Consider the following 23,644-nt stretch of genomic DNA (forward strand, 5'->3'; position numbering starts at 1 on the left):
GATTGTTGCGGGACCAAAAACTGTTGCATATGCAAAATACAGGGCTAACAGACAAATTAATAGAAACCAAGAACTGGAGCCTTTCAAATAGACAAACAAGAAGGCCCACATCATTGTACAGAAATTCAGGTGCACATAAGACCAAGCCCAAATGAATAGCATAGCCTTTGAACTTGAGGCCCAAGTATGGTCTGGCGAAACCAAATGCTCAACCGGTCTGAGTGTGCAAGGAGAGACTGTGAGCCGCCTAGATGTGAACACCAGGCGCCTAGAGCCGCCAGTCATTGCCTCGCCTTCGGGATTTGGTTCTCCTCTCCAAACATCACACAACAGCAATGAAAAACACAGGGGGCGTTGCGTTAACCCAAACGCTTGCCTGAAAAGCAAAACAAACCTTTCTAGCCACCGGACATGCGTGACAGCGTACTCTTGGGTACTAGTTACACAAGCACTTCAAAAGGCCGCCAGCCTGCCTACTTCCCCTTTTCATGTAGGAGCAGCGAAACAAATCAAGAGAACAGAGAGGATTCTACCTTCAGATGCCACAACTAAATTCAGCTCACTCATAACGTAAACAATGATGTCAAATATAGTGGTGAGAGAACGTAGGCTTGTAAATTACGTCTTTGTCATGCATCTAAAACGTTTTATAAAATGTAAAATGTAAATGTATTTTACTGCAAGTTTCAAGTCAATCTATTATGGAGTTAGCTACTCCATTCTTAAAACATGGTCCACTGGCATTCACTGCAGGTTAAGTATTCAGGAAACTGGACACATACCAGGCCATCCCCCATGATTCCCTGCTGCTGTGAACCTTGTGTTTACTGCTCCTAACTGTGTCGTCAAACTGCACTCGCTTTTCCTGCAGTGGGGAAGAAATCCCTGCCTCGTGCTGACATCAGTTCCACACTCTTCGGTGGACTCCAGGTGTGCTCCGGGCCGCATAGTCAAGCCCAGGTGCCTGCTGGGAAGGATCCAAGAGGGGCTGTTCTAATGTAGGGTAAAACATGAACAGGAACAGCCTCACACACATGCAGTTGCGCATATACTCTTCAAACGACACACCTGAAATTACCACACTGTGCGGAAGAAAGAAGCAAAGGTTATGCTAGCACGAGGCCTCATTTTACAAAACACTTTTCTGACAAGAGAACAAGCTAGTTGTGTCGATGCGTTTGTGTCATTTCTCTCAGATTCCTTTGGCATGCAGTATCGGTTGGAGAGTCCAAATGCTGGGAATGCAGCACTCATCCTTTCTCCACAGAGGCATTCAGCAGCCTGAACTCACAGGGTCCCCAAATACTTTCCCTATGAGCCTAATGAGTTTGACTTTTAAACCAATCAAAGTTTTCCAGCCATTTTGATTACAAACAATGTCCAACTAACATTTTTCTAAATCATAGTCCTTAGTTACTCTGACTAAAATGTCTAGATGAATTTCGTTGAGGATTCAATAAAGTTTTAAACTTGTCTTTGTTATTCGCTTTAAAGCTGCAATATGCAGAAATCGCATCGCCATTTACTGATTGCAAAATGTTTTTTAAAAAAGGCTCTCTGATTTCGATTTATGTGACAAAACAAGCAGTCTGGATAGAGTATCATTGTACCATCTAAACCGCTGTGAAATATGTTTTCTATAACCAAAAATATTGTATTTTCAGCTGTTTGAAGCTAGTGTACAAAAAAAGCAAAAATCGGAACTTCAGAGCGGGAAGCGTAGACATATTGCACATAGAATAGATCTACTGCTTCTTAGATTTACTCTCATTGAGAATGCGAGACCTATAACTCACAATATATGTGGATTTAGTCCGTTTGCCCAAAAAGTTACATATTGTAGCTTTAACTATGAGCTGCTCAGTTTGGCTAAAGGTCAGATGATCCCTCCAGACAGGAAACAGGAAGTATGTGGGTCAAAAAGGTATGATTAATGGGTCTCTAATTACACCCAACATGAATCACTGCATCGGACCAAGTCGTTAATTTACTGACAAGCAAGTCTCAATAGACCATTTCAAATCTCCCAAATAACAAGTCTGGAAAGGGACTGATAACGATGCACCAATTCAACACATTTAGAACATGTTATGGTGGTTTCACAGACCCTAGACCAGTGTTTAAGGCTGGATACGATTGTGTGAACTCTGTCCAGAAATATCCATTATCTGCACAAGTCAGAGGTAGCTCTAGATAAGCCATTCCCTGAGATAATGGCATGGTAATCCAAACTAAACCAGATAGAAAGGTTTATTTACCCACAATGGTGGGTCTGACACAGGTCATCTTGACATAGAAAATTCACTGGGGAAACGTAACTTTTGCATACCACGGACTTAAAGATGAAATGCCCACAAAACAATCAATGTATGTGGTGTGCTTAACCAGAAGTTAAGGACTATCTTATTGGCAGTCCATTTTTCAAGATAAACCGAAAGAGCTATCCAAATTTCCTTACACTATCAATTTAGGTTTTTGCACTTTCTCTCCTCTCAACTTTAGCTTTTGGGGCCAGAAGGCAGGGTGAACTTCTTGGCCCCACAGAACAAAAGCGAGAGGTAGTAGGGCATGACTGGGATCTACGGTGTACAGGCAGGGGGAAGTGATTGATTTTCAGGGTCAGGGAAGGTCGGGTGGAGCAGCTGGGATCAGGTCAGTCCAGGCCCAGTGTAAGACCGCTGTTAACCCCTCTGACAGGACACAGAGAGGTCGTAAACGAGCCCCAAAATGTAGCAGCCAAAAAGAGAGCGCGGTTTCATGGAAAGCAGTCACTTTCATCTGGACAGAGTTGCAGTGAGTCTATTTGACGGAAACCTTGAAATCCTGAAGCACTACTGCCATTATTCCCGAAATCTGTTGACATAAACTTTAAGAGACCCATGGGGAAGTTTAGTGGGAAACCCATAGGAATGCCTGAGAACTTTGCAATGTGTGCAATCTAATTAGCGTTCTTGTTCTGCAGTGACCTACTCTCAGACCTTGAATCATGGAGCTTGGTTCAATGCTCAAGACAGGAATATGTTTCCACTCCCAATCAATCACTGTCGGGCGGAACAAAATTATGGCCATCCAAGCAGTTGAGATGTAAGGAAGGAAAAAAGAAAGATCGCATACCATGACGGGGGTAATAACATCTCAATCAATCACTGACTTAACCAACATCATGCCTAGTCAGAGTATAAAAATAATCCTTGAGGAACTACAAGTTTCTTTGGAAGAACTTAAAAATGAAGAAGAAAAAGCAACAGTCTACCACCCACATCAATCCACACCTACATCCTCTGTTTTAAAGTTCTACAGGCCCACATACAATCACTAAGCCTAATTCCTTGCATTCTTTCCTCCTATTTTTGGAAGAGGGACTGGAAGTGGCCACTAGAAGAGAGACAACTGTACCAATGAGGCTTTGATACATGCTTGACGTAGCCTCTTGAAAAGACATCCCATCACGTGGTTTGTCATAAATTTAGCGCCGTAAAAAAAAAGGCACCCAAAAACACATAGATCAAATTAGGCAAAGGCTCAACCTTTCATCAACCAAGTCACAAAAAAATACCTTTTCCATCTCTTGGGCCATTGAATTATATGGCCCAAGAGTACTAGTGTAGAGTGTATTAGTGTAGAGTACTAGTATAATGAACTGATGCTCTTGGCTGGTGTAGACTCCAAAACGCTTCAGTCTTCTCTCCATCGGGGTAACTGCATGTGCAATATGCTGTGGTGGTTTAATGGTACACAGTGTGGTTGCATTACACAAATAGCTGTGTTGTGGCAATGAAAATGATTACCAACCACACACTAGATGTGTTCAACAATCTCAGTATATGTGTCTGCTTAGCCTATATAAAACACCCTTGGGATGCCATACAATTATACACTGCATTTACCATTTTAAACTGTATTCTGGTCACTGACATTTCTATCATACAGGACTAGATTATAGTGAGACATGACAATGACATCTGTTAGAAAGGATACTACTATTGTTAAGCAGCTGACGAGGGATGGACGTGGAGGTGATACAATAAAGCTACACATGAAATAGGGACCTCTGTATCCTTGACACAAGCAATAAATAAATGTGGAAATTGAGCAAGTAGAGACGACTAAACTGCTTGGAGTAACCCTGGATTGTAAACTGTCATGGTCAAAACATGTTGATACAACAGTAGCTAAGATGGGGAGAAGTATGTCCACAATAAAGCGCTGCTCTGCCTTCTTAACAACACTATCAACAATAGCGGTCGACCGATTAATTAGAGCCGATTTCAAGTTTTCATAACAATCGGAAATCTGTATTTTTGGACACCGATTTGGCTGTTTGTTGTAACCTCTTTAACTAGGTAAGTCAGTTAAAAACAAACTGGGTGAAATGAGTGAAGACTGTGCAAACTGTGTGAAGACTATTTCTTCCTAACAAAGACAGCCAACTTCGCCAAACAGGTGATGATTTAACAAAAGCGCATTTGCGAAAAAAGCACAATCGTTGTACGACTGTACCTAACCATAAACATCAATGCCTTTCTTAAAATCAGTACACAGAAGTATATATTTTTAAACCTGCATATTTAGCTAAAAGAAATCCAGGTTAGCAGGCAATATTAGCCAGTTGAAATTGTGTCACTTCTCTTTCGTTCATTGCATGCAGAGTCAGGGTATATGCAACAGTTTGGGCCACCTGGCTCGTTGCGAACTAATTTGCCAGAATTCTACGTAATTATGACAGAAATATTTAGACTTATGGATGCCACCCGTTAGATAAAATCGCACCTTGACTACTGTTCAGTCATGTCGTCAGGTGCCACAAAAAGGGACTTAGGAAAATTGCAATTGGCTCAGAACTGGGCAGCACGTCTGGCTCTTGGATGAACACAGAGAGTTTATATTAATCATATGCATGTCAATGGAGGAGAGATTGTCTTCATCACTACTTGTATTTATGAGAGGTGTTGAATGCACCTAGCTGTCTTTTTGAATTATTGGTACACAGCTCGGACACCATTGCATACCCCACAAGACATGCCACAAGAGGTCTCTTCACAGTCCCCAAGTTCAGAACAGACTATGGGAGGTGCACAGTACTACATAGAGCCATGGCTACATGGAACTCTATTCCACATCAAGTAACTGATGCAAGCAGTAAAATTAGATTTACACAACAACAACAACAAAACACCTTATGGAACAGCGGGGACTGTGAAGCAACACAAACATAGGCACATGTATACACCCACTCGATAACATACACACTACACACACAGATTTATTTAGTACTGTAGATATGTGGTAGTGGTGGAGTAGGGGCCTGAGGGCACACGGTGTGCTGTGAAACCTGTGAATGTATTGTAATGTTTTTAAAATTGTATAAACTGCCTTAATTTTGCTGGACCCCAGGAAGAGTATCTGCTGCCTTGGCAGCAGCTAATGGGGATCCAGAATAAACACAATTTAGTAAGGGCAGGGTCATTTTATTTGAGCTGTAATGTATATGTCAGTAGTTGAATTCATCAGCAGAACTTAGTGATTAACCTAAACATTCCCAAACCAGGTTAGTGTAAAACTAACAAGATATAGCTGGCTATTAGCTAATTGAAGAATTCTGCAGAATCTAAATTGGTCCCCCAAGACCCCTCGCTAAGCAATAGTCTTAACGTTTAAAAAACAACTACCGGTATGTTATGCCAGTTGTGTTGGCCTGAAAGTTGAATAGTAGTTGGCCTCAACAGAAAGAATAAAGTGCCGGTAGTAAACAAGACAAACATTTGGCGGTTTGGTTATTTCTGTGTGCCCAAGCTGTTCCAAACAAGGGGACAGCATAATTATTCTGTTGATGCGATTTATACTTACAACGTGACTGTTCTGTTGGGGAAGGAGTCCGGGGGTAACACCTGATGGAGTTCCATATTGCTGCAGACCACTTTCCTATCCGCCGTGACCACCGACGGTGTGCTTTTACCTGCGCTTTTTGAACGTTCATCATATGATTTACAATCAGATGATAGCGCAGATCCATCGCCACCGAGTAGCAAAACAAGTAACAATTGCAACAAATCCACCGCGTTTACCCTCATTTTAAATTATATGTAAAATAATCTGGCTACTGAAGCATAGGTAGAGAAAAGTATATATTAATATCAAGTAGCGTGGAAGGCAGGGATTTGTGGTCGTACTGTGAAATGGCCTGGCACAAATAGGCTACTGTTCAAATGGTAAACCAAAACGTCCTTCAGAATATTCTGAGCTTCAATCATGTTGCAAACATTTTGTCCACCATAATGTGGATTTCCCCCTCCATTTTTTTGCAACGGTTTCGATTTGTGTTCGGCGTCAATTACTCCGAGAGAGGGTCTATACATCCTTTGTTTGCCAAAATACACGATTTATAAATCAATTTCTTTATCGGGTCTTTGCTGCCTCCCGAAAAATAAAATAAAAACATTCACTTGTAATTGTACCGATTTTTCTAGGCTACACAATTTGACTTCAACGATTGAGAAAATATTTTCTTTTGTCGCCAATAGCGCGGATCCAAGTGAGAATTGTGCCTACTCCACCAAGAGACAGCAGCAGTCATCCAAAGATAACACACTAACTTAATGAAATCTGATCACGCCTAAACTTTAAAAACGTTCTCCCTAAGATAACTGATCCCGAGAGGCGTAGACTGCCACACATTTAAATAGCCTTACAACTAACTAAAACATCTGTAAGCAACTTTTCACTTTAGGCGTCCATCGAGTCCAGTTGTTGGAGCAAAGGGAAATCATAGCACTCCTAAAAAAAAAACGAACGAAAGAAACATATTCCCACTCGAGTTAGTCAGTAACGTGTAGAAATTCTCCCAAGTTTAAATAGATATCCATAATTGCGGTCCTCGTCTCTCTCTTTGAAAGTACTCATTGGCTTCATTTCCGTTGAGAACACTTCTCCCACAGTCTTGACCCGGGCTCCATGTTGCATGCGTTTACAGCCACTGACGTCACTCTACAGGCAACACAGACTGCCTCTTGTCTCCCATTCTAGCTGCTGCTCAGGTTTACATTTTACGTGCAGGTGAAGAAAAAGATGAAACACAATAAACAAAATTGTTTCAAATCAGTTGCAGAGAAAACAACCCTATTTTCTTTTATTTAATGGAAAATAGATATGCCTAGCCACTTTGACTATGACAAATATCCAGTATTGGTCCTTGAACTTTTGAGCATTCCCGAGTGACAAATATATGTCCTTGAATATTCCTAGAAAATAATGTAATGTTGTCAAGCTTTAGGCTGCATCACAAAACAGGGAATGTCAGTTATTAACATGTATTGCCCCTCTCCTTGATAGACCGATAAAAAAACTTTTTTTATAAAAACATTTATTTAACCTTTATTCAACCAGGTAGGCCAGTTGAGCAAAATTCTCATTTACAACTGCGACCTGGCCAAGATAAAGCAAAGCAGTACGACAAAAACAACAACACAGAGTTACAGTCAATAACACAAAATAAAAAAAAATAGAAAAATCTATGTACAGTGTGTGCAAATGTAGAAGAGTAGGTAGGTAGGCTATAAATAGGCCCTAGAGATGAAAATAATTACAATTTAGCATTAAAACTGGAGTGATAGATGTGCAGATGATGATGTGCAAGTAGAGATACTGGGGTGCAAAAGAGCAAGAGGGTAAGTAATACTATGGGGATGAGGTAGTCGGGTAAGCTATTTACAGATTGGCTGTGTACAGGTACAGTGATTGGTAAGCTACTCTGACAGTTGATGCTTAAAGTTAGAGAGGGAGATATAAGACTCCAGCTTCAGAGATTTTTGCAATTCGTTCCAGTCATTGGCAGCAGAGAACTGGAAGGAAAGGTGGCCAAATTAAGTGTTGGCTTTGGGGATGACCAGTGCAATGTGGAGCTGGAGTGCTTGCTACGGCTGGGTGTTGCTATGGTGACCAGTGAGCTGAGATAAGGCAGGGCTTTACCTAGCAAAGACTTATAGATGACCTGGGGCCAGTGGGTTTGGCGACGGATATGTAGCGAGGGCCAGCCAACGAGAGCATACAGGTCGCAGTGGTGGGTAGTAAATGGGGCTTTGGTGACAAAACGGATGGCACTGTGATAGACTGCATCCAGTTTGCTGAGAAGAGTGTTGGGGGCTATTTTGTAAATGACATCGCCAAAGTCAAGGATCGGTAGGATAGTCAGTTTTACGAGGGTATGTTTGGCGACATGAGTGAAGGAGGCTTTGTTGCGACATAGGAAGCCGATTCTAGATTTAATTTTGGATTGGAGATGTGAGTCTGGAAGGAGAGTTTACAGTCTAGCCAGACACCTAGGTATTTGTAGTTGTCCACATATTCTAGGTCAAAACCGTCCAGAGTAGTGATGCTACGGGTGGGTGTTGATTTGGAAATGTAGCCTATTTAAATCCTTTCTCATCCTTGGGTAAAATTAATTTGGTAACACTTTACATACTCTTGGTGCTATATGCATAGTAATACTGCAATAACTACAGTAACAACATTGTTGTTACATAGCAATTTAATTTGTGCAATCAAATGCAATTTTTAAAATGGTATGTAACAACATAACAATACTTAATTGTTGTTAATAGTGTTATAATATAATGATTACCCGTCTACCTACACATGTCTACCATAATAACAATGCAGCCAAGACAATTAAACAATGCTTTCCTTTTCAAATGTAATAAAAGCAGGTCTTTGCGATGCACCCCCTCTCTCTTTTAGTTCATCCAGCATTGTATCTCCTCTCTTTCTGTGTTCCTTCACACAAAGCTTCTCAAACAAGTTCAGACTAGCTTTTCAATGGGCAATAGCCATGGAAAGCCAGAGTCAGTCAGTGAGGAAAACACCATATAAGAATTCACATGTGCAATACTACAATACCCTTGTCTAACACTCATGCAGAGCCAACCTGTCTTCACTCATATTTTCTATGATGGGGTAAATTGAGCATCTTGGTTTTAGAAGAGCGACAGACGAACAGATGGACAGACAGACAGAGAAAGAGAGACAGAGAGACATACAGAGACAGAAAGACAGAGAGACAGAAAGACAGGCAGACAAAGTAACCCAATTATCTCAGGAAACCCCATACCCCTGGGCTACGCAGCTTTTACTTCCATTAGTCTTGTTTGTTTTCAGGCTCACATAGGACTTTGACGTCCACTGAAAGAAGGCTGCCTGCAAACATACGGACGACAGCTATTGTAGTAACAAACAAAAAAAACAACAACACATTTTTTTTTTTTAAAGCTATTGTAGTAACAGATTTTCCTATAGACAAAGCAAGGAGTGCTTCAGGATGACACAATTAAATGTATTGATGAGGTGGTGGCCTTCAATATTTACTACCAAGAGAACAAAATAAGGTAACATAAGACAATTATATGAAATAATGTAATAATGTAATGTAAAATGACTGTAATTTATCTATTTCTCCAGATGCAGGACTTACTCCTATTATATTACCCATAAACTATGAAAATTGTCACTATGGTCCAAAGGATGTCTGTTATGGATAGTATGCAATGACTGGTAATTTGATTACTAGATTGTGCTATCCCTATAGAGGACAGAGGATTAGTCACATGCCTGATCATGAATGATTCAGGAGGTCATCTCACTCTCTGGGTAATTTTTTAAATCAATGGACTCCTGGAACCACTGTTGTGAGGTAGCCTATAACTAATGCATTTATGGATATATATATATATTTTTAAACAAATTCAGCCAGGGTACAGGACAGGTAACAAGTGATTAATGAGCAATGTGCGGATTCACAGATAAATAGAGTGCCTTCAGGAAGTATTCATACCCCTTGACTTACTCCACATTTTGTTGAGTTACAGCCTTAATTCAAAATGGATTAAATAGATTATTTTTCTCACACATCTACACACAATACCTCATAATAACAAAGCAAAAACATGTTTTTAGAAATGTTTTCAAATTGATCGAAAATAAAATCCTGAAATATCAAATTTTTATAATTATTCACACCCCATGAATAAATACATGTTAGAATCACTTTTGGCAGTGATTACAGCTTCGAGTCTTTCTCTGTAAGTCTCTAAGAGCTTTGCACACCTGGATTGTACAATATTTACACATTATTGCTTTTCAAATTATTCAAGCTCTGTCAAGTTGGTTGTTAATCATTGCTAGACAGCAATTTTCAAGTCTTGCCCTAGATTTTCAAGCCGATTTAAGTCAAAAAACTGTAACCAGGCCACTCAGGAACATTCAATGTCATCTTGGTAAGAAACTCCAATGTATATTTGCCCTTGTGTTTTAGGTTATTGTCCTGCTGAAAGATGAATTTCTCTCTCCCAGTGTCTGTTGTAAAGCAGGCTGAACCAGGTTTTCTTCTAGGATTTTTTCTAAAAATCTCTAGGCCAAGGCCCAGTTCTCTGTGACATTTTAGAGACACATTTGCGTACACACATGTACACACTTATGAAGAAGATTCCCTTTCACACCCACACCCAGAGCACAAAGAATAATGAACATTGAGAGAGAATTGACGTTGACTACGGAAAATACGAAAAATAAGTCAAATAAATGAACTGGGACTGGAATTTGATAAAATAATGATTAAGGTTAAATATGTTAAATGACAAAGTTTGAAAGCATAGGGAAATGTATAAGGGAAGATGTTATTAAAGGGTGATTCGAGTAAGGTAGTAAAGGAGTAACAATGTGTGATTAAAGTAATGCACTAAAATAGTTAACAATGTTTTAATGTTGTTTGCTTTAAGGTATGATGCATATAGACTAGTTTGTTAAACATATAGGAACAAGGCCTTAGGGCCTATAGGAGGTTGACAATGGAAGGTTCTAATGTTGAAATTTTGTAATGATGAAATGTTTAACTTGGTGAATGTTTAAGATGTAAGGGGAGTGATACATTGAGTTGGAGTAAGATTGCAATTGAGTGGGATAAGAAAGATTCATGTTTAAAAATGAATGCTTTAAAAGTTAAGATTAATAAAGTATGTTAAGGCGAAGCGGATGGACGTCCTGCTTAGGCGAGAAAAAGCCATTTTTTGAACGAGGGTGTTAAGAAAAATGGATGGTATAAAAGGGGGAGAGAAATAACTCTCTTTGAGCTTGCTAGAAGAGTTTTGCTGTGACTTTCTAACCTAAAATATATTTAGATTTTTATTATAATTATATTTTTATTTTTATTATACTCAGTTAAAGTAAAATTCTAGGAGGAATCCTTAAGGTTACCTCATTGATAGAGGTTTGGTAGATTAGCAGTTAGTGTTTTAGACGTATCTGAGGGACTGATCATACTGAGGGGGAGACAGAAAACTGTTTATAGAGTTGTAGAAGGTAAGGACCCATTTTTCTTGTTATTAAAAATTGACCTTGTCGTTTTACTCTGGTTCTCTGAAAAATGCTTGATTAATTGAGGATCTCTAGCTAATTTTCATGGTTAAAGGAATCTAACCTGAAAGCCAACTATAGGTATTATATAAGGCCATAAGTAAACAAGAAAATGCTCATCCAGAGAAGGCGCTCCTAGTGGCCGGGGACTTTAATGCAGGGAAACTTAAATCCATTTTACCTCATTTCTACCAGCATGTTACATATGCATCCAGAGAAAAAAAACTCTAGACCATCTTTACTCCACACACGCAGATGCATAGAAATCTCTCCCTCGCCTTCCATTTGCCAAATCTGACCATAACTCTTTCCTCCTGATTTCTGCTTATGAGCAAAAACTAAAGCAGGAAGTACCAGTGACTTGTTCAATACGGAAGTGGTCAGATGACGCAGATGCTAAGCTACAGGACTGTTTTGCTAGCACAGACTGGAATATGTTCCAGGACTCGGGTAGGCCGTCATTGTAAATAAGAATTTGTTCCTAACTGACTTGCCTAGTTAAATAAAGGTTCAATTAAAAAAAGGTTAAATAATAATTCTGATGGCATCGATGAGTACACCACATCAGTCAGTGGCTTCATCAGTAAGTGCATCAATGTCGCCGTCCTCACAGTGACCGTAAGTACATACCCCAACCAGAAGCCATGGATTACAGGCAACATCCTCACTGAGCTAAAGGGTAGATCTGCCGCTTTCATGGAGTGGGACACTAACCCAGACACTTATAAGAAATCCCACTATGCCCTCCGACAAACCATCAAACAGGCAAAGCATCAATACAGGACTAAGATTGAATCCTACAACACTGGCTCCGACGCCCGTCGGATGTGGCAGGGCTTCAAACTATTAAGGACTACAATGAAAAGCACAGCCGTGAGCTGCCCAGTGACACGAGCCAACCAGACGAGCTAAATGACTTCTATGTGCGCTTTTGAGGCAAGCAACACTGAAGCATGCATGAGAGCACCAGTTGTTCCAGACGACTGTGTGAACACACTCTCCATAGCCAATGTGAGTAAGACCTTTAAATAGGTCAACATTCACAAGGCCGCAGGACCAGACGGATTACCAGGACATGTACTCCGAGCATACGCTGACCAACTGGAAAGTGGGGCTCCCGAGTGGCGCAGCGGTCTAAGGCACTGCATCTCAGTGCTAGAGGTGCCACTACAGGCCCTGGTTTGATCCTGGGCTCTATCACAACCGGCCGTGATTGGGAGTCCCATAGGGTGGCGCACAACTAGCCCAGCGCCATCCTGGTTAGGTTTTGGCTGGGGTAGGCTGTCACTGTAAATATGAATTTGATCTTCACTGACTTGCCTAGTTAAATAAAGGTTGTATACAAAATGTTACAAGTATTTTCACTGACATTTTCAACCTGTCCTTGACCGAGTCGGTAATACCTACACGTTTCAAGCAGACCACCATAGTCCCTGTGCCCAAGAACACCAAGGTAAACTGCCTAAATGACTACCGACCCATAGTACTCACGTCTGTAGCCATGAAGTGCTTTGAAAGGCTGGTCATGGTTCACAACAACACCATTATCGCAGAAATCGTAGAAACACTCCAATTTGCATATCGCCCAAACAGATCCAAAGATTACGCAATCTCTACTGCACTCCACACTGCCCTTTCCCACCTGGACAAAAGGAACACCAACGTGAGAATGTTATTAATTGACTAATGCCTCAGAGTTCAACACCATAGTGCCCTCAAAGCTCATCACTAAGCTAAGGACCCTGGGACTAAACACTTCCCTCTGTAACTCGATCCTAGACTTCCTGACAGGCCACCCCCAGGTGGTAAGGGTAGGTAACAACACATCTGCCATGCTGATCCCCAACACGGGGGCCCCTCATGGGTGCATGTTCAGTCCCCTCCTGTACTGTTCACCCATGTCTGCATGTCTGCATGTTCAGTCCCCTCCTGCCCTGTTCACCCATGTCTGCATGGCGAGGCCCGACACCAACACCATCATTAAGTTTGCTGACGACACAACAGTGGCAGGCCTGACCACTGACAACGATGAGACAGCCTATAGGGAGGAGGTCAGAGACCGGATAACAACCTCTCCCTCAATGTGATCAAGACAAAGGAGATAATTGTGAACTTAAGGAAAAAGAGGGCCGAACAAAGGAAAAGGAGGGCCGAACACACCCCCATTCACATCGATGGGCTACAGTGGAACAGGTTGATAGCCAATTAACTATCATGGTCCAAGCACACCAAGACAGTCTTAAAGAGGACACGACAAGACCTATTCCCCCCCCAGGAGACTAAAAAGATTTGGTATGGGTCCTCAGATTATCAAAAAGTTCTACAGCTGCATTCTCGAGAGCATCCTGACTGGTTGCATCACCGCCTGGTATAGCAACTGCTTGGCCTCTGACCGCAAGGCACTACAGAGGGTAGTGCTTACGGCCCAGTACATGACCGGGGCCAAGCTTTCTGCCATCCAGGACCTCTGTACCAGGCGGTGTCAGAGGAAGGCTCTAAAAATTGCCAAAGACTCCAGCCACCATAGTCATAGCCTGTTCTCTCTGCTACCGTACGACAATCGGTACTGAAGTGCCAAGTCTAGGTCCAAGAGGCTTCTTAACAGCTTCTACCCCCAAGCCAAAAGAGTCCTGATCAGCTAACCAAGTGGCCACCAGGACTATTTGCATTGACCCCCCCCCCCCCCCCCTCCCCACTTTACCAACATTTACAGTGGGGCAAAAATGTAGTTAGTCAGCCACCAATTGTGCAAGTTCTCCCACTTAAAAAGATGAGAGAGGCCTGTAATTCTCATCATAGGTACACTTCAACTATGACAGACAAAATGAGAAAAAAAAATCCAGAAAATCACATTGTAGGACTTTTAATGAATTTATTTGCAAATTATGGTGGAAAATAAGTATTTGGTCACCTACAAACAAGCAAGATTTCTGGCTCTCACAGACCTGTAACTTCTTCTTTAAGAGGCTCCTCTGTCCTCCACTCGTCACCTGTATTAATGGCACCTGTTTGAACTTGTTATCAGTATAAAAGATACCTGTCCACAACCTCAAACAGTCACACTCCAAACTCCACTATGGCCAAGACCAAAGAGCTGTCAAAGGACACCAGAAACAAAATTGTAGACCTGCACCAGGCTGGGAAGACTGAATCTGCAATAGGTAAGCAGCTTGGTTTGAAGAAATCAACTGTGGGAGCAATTATTAGGAAATGGAAGACATACAAGACCACTGATAATATCCCTCGATCAAAATGATCACAAGAACGGTGAGCAAAAATCCCAGAACCACACGGGGGGACCTAGTGAATGACCTGCAGAGAGGTGGGACCAAAGTAACAAAGCCATCAGTAATACACTACGCCGCCAGGGACTCAAATCCTGCAGTGCCAGACGTGTCCCCCTGCTTAAGCCAGTACATGTCCAGGCCCGTCTGAAGTTTGCTAGAGAGCATTTGGATGATCCAGAAGAAGATTGGGAGAATGTCATATGGTCAGATGAAACCAAAATAAAAAATGTTGGTAAAAACTCAACTCGTCGTGTTTGGAGGACAAAGAATGCTGAGTTGCATCCAAAGAACACCATACCTACTGTGAAGCATGGGGGTGGAAACATCATGCTTTGGGGCTGTTTTTCTGCAAAGGGACCAGGACGACTGATCCGTGTAAAGGAAAGAATGAATGGGGTCATGTATCGTGAGATTTTGAGTGAAAAACCTCCTTCCATCAGCAAGGGCATTGAAGATGAAACGTGGCTGGGTCTTTCAGCATGACAATGATCCCAAACACACCGCCCGGGCAACGAAGGAGTGGCTTCGTAAGAAGCATTTCAAGGTCCTGGAGTGACCTAGCCAGTCTCCAGATCTCAACCCCATAGAAAATCTTTGGAGGGAGTTGAAAGTCAGTGTTGCCCAGCAACAGCCCCAAAACATCACTGCTCTAGAGGAGATCTGCATGGAGGAATGGGCCAAAATACCAGCAACAGTGTGTGAAAACCTTGTGAAGACTTACAGAAAACGTTTGACCTCTGTCATTGCCAACAAAGGGTATATAACAAAGTATTGAGATAAACTTTTGTTATTGACCAAATACTTATTTTCCACCATAATTTGCAAATAAATTCATTAAAAATCCTACAACAGGATTTTCTGGATTTTTTTTCTAATTTTGTCTGTCATAGTTGAAGTGTACCTATGATGAAAATTACAGGCCTCTCTCATATTTTTAAGTGGGAGAACTTGCTGACTAAATACTTTTTTGCCCCAATGTACATGTTACTTCAATTACCTTGACTAACCTGTGCCCTTGCACACTGACTCTGTACCAGTACCCCTGTATATAGCCTTGTTACTGTTATTTTATTGTTGGCCTTTATTGTTTATTGTTGCTCTTTAATTATTTGTTATTTTTCCATTTTCTTTTTTTGGTATTTTTTTACTTTTATTTTTTAGTAAATACTTTCTTACTTATTTTCCTTAAAACTGCATTGTTGATTAAGGGCTTGTAAGGAAGCATTTCACTGTTGAATTCTGTGCATGTGACAAATACAATTTGACTTGATTTGAGTGCATTGGTAGGAGTCGTAGGAGGGGAGATTCTGGGCTAAGCCAACCCGGGAGGGAGCCTCTCATAGTGCTCTAAGGTTGAAGCTCTGGCCTGGACGGTCCTGCCGGGATGCAGGGTGAAAGAGCACAGGCAATCGACTTTGGGGATAGCCCACTCTACCGTAAGGCCCTTACTGTTGAGTCTGAAGGACAGTCCCTAGCTGTACACTAACCCAGTGGTAAAGCAGAGTGGCATCTATCAGATCTGTGGGGATTGGTGGCAAGAGATAACGGAACTGCCATTGGGTAGACAGGGCCTAGTTGAGTCAGTTAATCCTGCAGGGGTGGTATTTTAGCTTTGACAACAGCTATTAAAATCTGTAACGGTTTTAAAGTCACCATTGGCCTCATGGTGAAATCCCTGAGCAGTTTTCTTCTGCTCTGGCAACTGAGTTAGGAAGGACATCCTGTATCTTTGTAGTTTTATACACCATGCAATGGTTGATTAATAACTTCACGATGCTCAAAGGGATATTCAGTGTCTGCTTTTTTTACCCATCTACCAATAGGTGCCCTTGTTTTGTGAGACATTGTAAAACCTCCCTGGTCTCCCTGGTTGAATCTGTGTTTGAAATTCACTGGTCGACTGAGGGACCTTACAGATACTTGTATGTGTGGTGTACAAAGATGAGGTAGTCATTCAAAAATTATGTTTAACACTATTATTGCACACAGAGTGAGTCCATGCAACTTGTTTTGTGACTTGTTAAGACATTTTTACTCCTGAACTTATTTAGGCTTGCCATAAAGATGGGGTTGAATACTTATTGATTCAAGACATTTCAGCTTTTCATTTTTCATTCAACTTTGATTTGAATTCCACTTTGACACTATGGGGTATTGTGTGTAGGCCAGTGACACAAAATCTAAATGTAATTTTTAATTCAGGCTGTAACAATAAAGTGTGGAAAAGGTCTACGGGTGTGAATACTTTCTGAAGCCAGATAGATCCTCATCTTCCAGCTATGTTTTTTTTTTTACTCCAACCTTCATGTAGCCTACAAACAGAATTTGCGCAGCGCGAGTTCACAACAACGCTTGCGAACAAGCCCTAGTGATGTAACGCATCAGAGTCTACGTAACTAAAAGCCAATTTATGCTTTGTTCTAAAGCGGGTGTGAGACCAAATTGAGTTCTGTACCGCACCGCCGTGCACTTTCCAAATGTTGTAACAATGCGGAGGGCTCCGTATAGACATTGATGGTTGACAGTAGGTAATGGCTGGAGATCCTATATAAACACAAACTCACTTCCTTGAAAACTTCCTTCACAATAGCACTGCTCAACAGTTTTGCGCTGCTCCACGTAGCATGAATGCCACGGTAAATGCTGCACGGCCAATGCAGAGGACAGGTTGACTATGTAGCTCCTTTAACTCTAACTCGTGCTTGCTTGACAATACAATATTTCACAACAAGAGGGTTGTTGTCTTTTTTATATATATATATATTTTTTGTACATGTAGGCAAATATAACCAACAGCCCTGAATGGAATTGTATCCATACGAACGATTCTGAAACCATGTTCCCGACTAACTTTGCATGGGGCGCGGCTACATCCGCTTATCAAATCGAAGGTACGTAATAAGAATTTGTTTGGCGCCGGCAGTCAAACTGTACAAGTGTTTTTTTGTGTGTGCATTTGTAGATACAGTAATTTGATTAGGAAAGGTAATGCGCGTCCCCGAGACGACTTTCTCTGGCCTAGCGCGAGAAGTAGGCTAACCTACACACAACTACTTGCAACCTATAGGTCTACCGGTAGGCTGCAGTTGGATCTCTAATGCAAAAGGGGGACTTTAACTCAAGAGTTTCTCTCAACCACTGTATCATGTATTGATAGTAGCCTAATAGTTGAAACATTCATGTAGTTATGTATACATTTAACAACGACAGCATGAGCTATATACATATACAGAATGAGCAACCATAGACTTACAGTAGCCCATTGACAGTGCATTCAGAAAGTATTCAGACCCCTTCACCTTTTCCACATTTTGTTACATTACAACCTTATTCTAAAATGGATTAAATAGTTTTTTTCCCCTCATCAATCTACACACAACACCCCATAATGACAAATCCAAACTTTTTTTTTAGATTTTCTTTGCAAATGTATGAAAAATACAAATTCATACTCTTTACTCAGTACTTTGTTGAAGCAACTTTGGCAGCGATTACAGCTTTGAGTCTTCTTGGGTATGACACTACAAGCTTGGCACACTTGTATTTAGGGAGTTTCTCCCATTCTTCTCTGCGTATCCTCTCAAACTCTGTCAGATTGGATAGGGAGCGTTGCTGCACAGCTATTTTCAGGTCTCTCCAGCATTGTTAGATCGGGTTCAAGTCCGGGCTGTGGCTGGGCCACTCAAGGACATTCATAGGTTTGTCCAGAAGCCACTCCTGCGTTGTCTTGGCTGTGTGCTTAGTGTCGTTGTCCCGTCGGAACCTTCCAACAGGATAACGAGCGCAGGACAACGAGAGCAGGTTTTCATCAAGGATCTCTCTGTACTTTGCTCCGTTCATCTTTCCCTCGATCCTGACTAGTCTACCAGTCCCTGCCGCTGAAAAAGATCCCCACAGCATGATGCTGCCACCACTATACTGCACCGTAGGGAGGGTATTGGCCAGGTGATGAGTGATGCCTGGTTTCCACCAGATGTGACGCTTGGCAATCAGGCCAAAAGTTTCTCATGGTCAGAGTCCTTTAGATGCCTTTTGGCAAACTCCAAGTGGGCTGTCATGTGCCTTTTACTGAGGAGTGGCATCCATCTAGCCACTCTACCATAAAGGCCTGGAGCTCTGTCAGAGTGACCATCGGGTTGTTGTTCACCTCCATGACCAAGGCCCTTCTCACTCTATTGCTCAGTTTGGCTGTGCGGCCAGCTCTTGGAAGAGTCTTGGTGGTTCCAATCTTCTTCCATTTAAGAATGATGGAGGTCACTGTGTTCTTGGGGACCTTCAATGCTGCAGAAATGTTTTGGTACCCTTCCCCAGATCTGTGCCTCGATACAATCCTGTCTTGGAGCTCTTCGGACAATTCCTTTGACCTCATGGCTTGGTTTTTGCTCTGACATGCACTGTCAACTGTGGGACCTTGTATAGACAGGTGTGTGTCTTTCCAAATCCTGTCCGATTAATTGCATTTTCCACAGGTGGACTCCAATCAAGTTGTAGAAACATGTCAAGGATGATCAATAGGAAACAGGATGCACTTGAGCTCAGTGTAGAGTCTCATAGCAAAGAGTCTAAATACTAATGTGAATAAGTTTTTTTTTAAATATATTTTTATGTACATTTACAAACATTTCTAAAAGCCTGTTTTCACTTAGTCATTATGGGGTATTGTGTGTAGATTGATGAGGAAAACAATTAATTCATTTTAGAATAAGGCTGTAACGTAACAAAATGTGGAAAATGTCAAGGGGTCTGAATACTTCCCGAATGCACTGTATATAGGCTACAAACAGTACAATAGGAATAGCAATTTTTAGGAATTGTAGGCACATTTTTCTTTAGAATTTTGTTGTTGTTGATATTCAAACAGTGCGTTATGGATGATCAGTACTGCTATGAATTGAACCTTGCAGGAGGCTGGAATGTGGATGACAAGGGCCCGAGCATTTGGGACACGTTCTGTCACGAGGGGGGCAGACTAGTGTTCGAGGACCAGAGTGGAGATGTCACCTGTAACAGCTATGAGCTCTGGGAAGAGGACCTCCGGTGTATCCGTCAGCTAGGCCTGACCCACTACCGCCTGTCTCTGTCCTGGTCCCGCCTGCTACCGGAGGGGATAACACGGCATGTCAATCAAAAAGGTAGCCGTACTCTGAGACTGTGTAGTGGTTACTTACGATAAGATTCCTCCAGTATTTATTTGTGGTGAATGCCTATGGCATATGATATGATAAAAAATAAAGAAATATCATACATTATTGTGTATGTGTATTGTGTTATTGTGTTTGTTTATGTAAACAATGCAGTGCCACAAACTCTGTCAAGGGGTCTGGACCCTTTTGCCACAGTTTGTTGTGTGCTACTCTTAGAAGTGCAGCGTCCCTGATTGAAGCCTAATTTAGCCTTGATACCCATGATTTACTACTAAGCTATGTGTCTCTGTCCTGCAGGTTTGCGATACTACAACAAAGTGATCAATGATTTGGTGGCTAGTGGCGTGTTGCCCATGGTTACTCTGTACCACTTTGACCTGCCACAAGCTCTCCAGGACCAGGGAGGTTGGAAATCACCTGAGATTGCGGCCATCTTTGACAGCTACGCCCGCTTCTGCTTTGAATCGTTCGGGGATCGTGTGAAACTGTGGATCACGTTGAACGTGTGCGCTAGACTGGGCCACGAGGATGGCATCTTTGCCCCGGGGGTAAAAGAACCAGGGATGGCTGCCTACCTGGTGGGCCACAACATGCTACGTGGACACGCCAGGGCCTGGCACAGCTACAATGTCCTCTACAGGGCAAAACAGGGTGGCTCGGTGTCCTTAGCGATTAATAGCGACTGGGCTGAACCGTTGGACCCGGCCAGTCCCGATGACACGGCCGCCACCGAACGCTACCTGGCCTTTACACTAGGGTGGTTTGCCTGGCCCCTGTTTGTCACTGGAGACTACCCAGAAGTGATGAGGTCTAGTATTGAGGCCAGAAGCAAAGAACTGGGTTACCAAAAAGGTTCTAGACTGCCCAGGTTCTCCAAAGACGAGCCTAGTCTTCTCGGCACGGCTGACTTTTTTGCGTTGAACTACTACACGTCTCGGAGGGTGAAGCCAGGGGAATGTTGTCCAGGGGTGTTGGGGTTGAAGAGTGACCAGGATGCAGAGGGGGTGGTGAACCCATCCTGGCCGGTATGTGGGGTGTCATGGCTGGCTGTGGTTCCTGACGGCTTGAGGAAACTGCTGAAGTACATTAAGGTAAAGACGACCAGGGTCCTGTTCCAATACTTACAAAAATAAAGCAACTTTTTAAAAGTTCCACTTCCACACGTCATGTCAGATCAGTGATTACATTAAGGAAAGTCCAAAGGTATTTTTTATTTTTATTTTTTTAACCCCTTTTTCTCCCCAATTTCGTGGTATCCAATTGTTGTAGTAGCTACTATCTTGTCTCATCGCTACAACTCCCGTACGGGCTCGGGAGAGACGAAGGTTGAATGTCATGCGTCCTCCGATACACAACCCAACCAAGCCGCACTGCTTCTTAACACAGCGCTCATCCAACCCGGAAGCCAGCCGCACCAATGTGTCGGAGGCTACACCGTGCACCTGGCAACCTTGGTTAGCGCGCACTGCGCCCGGCCCGCCACAGGAGTCGCTGGTGCGCGATGAGACAAGGACATCCCTACCGACCAAACCCTCCCTAACCCGAACGACGCTAGGCCAATTGTGCGTCGCCCCACGGACCTCCCGGTCGCGGCCGGTTACGACAGAGCCTGGGCGCGAACCCAGGGTCTCTGATGGCACAGCTGGCGCTGCAGTACAGCGCCCTTAACCACTGCGCCACCCGGGAGGCCCAAGTGCACATTTTTAAAGTATCCGAACAGCGCCCAGGTTAACAGGGTTGGCTCCATTCAAAAGCAGTCAATTCAGAGGATGAAATTAAGTTTTAGAATACATTTTTTTCTGATGATTTTACATTTAAGGATTATTCAATTCATGGATTGAATCCCCTGCCTTGAGCCAATCAAATTGAGCCAAACCTTTAGTGAGGAGAACATTTAACATTAACATAGTTGCTCGCTATTGATTGTTTTTTTGCACAGTAAACAGATTGAAGAGCCATTACAGTTGTCACACTAAATTGTGTCATATTGATCGCTTCAGGTGAAAACTGTTTTTTGAGAATGAGAAATATCCTGCTGTCGCGGTTTGTCACCGGGTTAAATTGATTTGAATGCAATTGAGCTAGTATACCATTGAAATTTAATTGAAAATGTAACTTCTAATACTGCAAAGATGACCGGTTCACCCACCTTTGAATGTCAACTTAATGTCTATTCTATTATCTATATTTCTCTGATTTTCCTATGGAGGATTGACAGTATAATTAAAAACAACATATTCCCATTCAAGTCAACATTCTCTGATGTGTGGACCTCCAACCATCTTTGTGGTACCATTTGAAAGTTTAAATTTGTGCAACTAAACCAACAAAAGCCAGAACACACACACACACACACACACACACACACCACTGTAGTTTAAAGCCTCCCACTGTGTTGTTTGACTGTCATTATTGAACTCGTGTTTTGTTGGACAATGATAGCAACCAATTTCTTTGACAGGACACATTCAACAACCCTGCGGTCTACATCACAGAAAATGGCTTCTCCCAGGTGGGGCCAGTGGACATGGAAGATGTCCAGCGTTGTGGGTTTTACCATGACATCATCCAGGAAATAGCCAGAGGTATAGACCAGAAAGTGGCCGCCATAAAGCTACCGTATATTATGGAGAATCTATCATTATTTAATGTGAATTTCTTCCAGTCGCTACTTGTACTATTTAAACCTCTGAGGGGTTGCTTCTCACTTAAAATCGTAGTATTTATACATCATCCAGAATCTAAGTTACAGGGGGCTGAGTGACTTGAATCCTTTGTTGATGAACCTGTTCTTTTGAATTAGTGACAGTATTTAGCTAATTTCAGGTCAATGGAGAAGGTTAAGAGAGTGACTTATGGCAATCATAATACAATGGGATCTTGTCCTTTTGTGATGTGTGAACAAAGTATTTTCACATTACCTCTTAATGCGCACTGTCACGTATTTGAAAAAATAAATGACAAAAATACCATGTATGTTTGTCTCTTTGTTCTAGCTCTCCGAGAGGATGGTGTTGACGTGCGAGGCTATTTCGCCTGGTCTCTCCTGGATAACTTTGAATGGGCCGACGGGTTCAGTGTACGTTTTGGCCTGTTCCACGTGGACTTCTCTCGACCGGAGCGACCACGGACTGCGTACCGCTCTGGAAGGGAGTATGCCGGCATAATTTCCAAGTACAGATCTCAGACCATGGTAAATATCTAAACAGCCAATGGGCACAGTGTTAATCAGCCAATAACAGCTATCAGCTATTTTTTTTTGCTCAATGTTCTGTTCTAATCGACTACAACCAAGCTTGGTCCATTGCAATGTTCCTACAGGCAATTTTGAATTGAAGCCCATCTGAAACAGATTGTAGCTCCACTTTTCTCTGTCAACCCCGAAAATGTTTTGTTAAACAGTGCTAAGCTTATACCGCTTCCTTCGCAATAAATTGATTTTTGTCTGATTTCTTCCCTGACTTTGGCATATAATTGCAAGGACCCGGCCAAAGAGTGTTACATTTATTCAAGTGAATGGAAAATGTATTCTATCCTGCCCAATTCCCATTCAATTTGTACAAAGGGTTTATGTTGCCAGGCCAAGCTGTTGTGGCCAATGCAGGGCTTGGTGAGGGGCACAAGTCTACAGAGGTGTGTGTGTGACCTCATATCTCAACCCTCAAGGCCCCTGTATTGCTCAGATGATAAAAAAATAAAATAAAATCCTATACAGCCCTCATGTTGAAACAAAATACACAAGGCAACTCACTGTGCCCGGTGGAGAGTTGGGGTTGAGTGAGAGCTTGATTTAACACTAAAAATGACGCCAGG

The 23,644-nt window shown here is 42.3% G+C and overlaps 2 protein-coding genes across 2 annotated transcripts in view; one reads left to right on the forward strand and one right to left on the reverse strand.

The window, feature by feature from the left end:
* LOC139416103 (adhesion G protein-coupled receptor A3-like) overlaps positions 1-6,966 on the reverse strand; it is a 55,165-nt gene extending 48,199 nt beyond the window's left edge. The window contains exon 1 of the mRNA XM_071164388.1: positions 5,848-6,966. Coding sequence (XP_071020489.1) covers positions 5,848-6,071 — 224 coding nt within the window. The 5' untranslated portion in view covers positions 6,072-6,966. The remainder of the gene's footprint in view (positions 1-5,847) is intronic.
* A 10,333-nt stretch (positions 6,967-17,299) lies between these two features.
* On the forward strand, positions 17,300-23,285 carry LOC139417171 (cytosolic beta-glucosidase). The gene is made up of 5 exons (XM_071166414.1): positions 17,300-17,578; positions 19,592-19,819; positions 20,129-20,922; positions 22,293-22,416; positions 22,828-23,285. The coding sequence occupies exons 1-5, from the start codon at positions 17,524-17,526 to the stop codon at positions 23,034-23,036; spliced, it is 1,410 nt and encodes a 469-aa protein (XP_071022515.1). The 5' UTR covers positions 17,300-17,523; the 3' UTR covers positions 23,037-23,285.
* Positions 23,286-23,644: the final 359 nt, after the last annotated feature.

This window comes from Oncorhynchus clarkii, chromosome 9 (assembly GCF_045791955.1).
Source record: "Oncorhynchus clarkii lewisi isolate Uvic-CL-2024 chromosome 9, UVic_Ocla_1.0, whole genome shotgun sequence".
Classification (NCBI taxonomy): domain Eukaryota; kingdom Metazoa; phylum Chordata; class Actinopteri; order Salmoniformes; family Salmonidae; genus Oncorhynchus; species Oncorhynchus clarkii.

Excerpts from the sequence above, each read along its gene's own strand:
- LOC139417171 (XM_071166414.1), top strand. The coding sequence starts at position 17,524 with ATGTTCCCGACTAACTTTGCATGGGGCGCGGCTACATCCGCTTATCAA. Across the intron at positions 19,820-20,128 it reads ACGGCATGTCAATCAAAAAG|GTTTGCGATACTACAACAAA; the intron begins GTAGCCGTACTC and ends TCTGTCCTGCAG. Across the intron at positions 22,417-22,827 it reads CATCCAGGAAATAGCCAGAG|CTCTCCGAGAGGATGGTGTT; the intron begins GTATAGACCAGA and ends TCTTTGTTCTAG.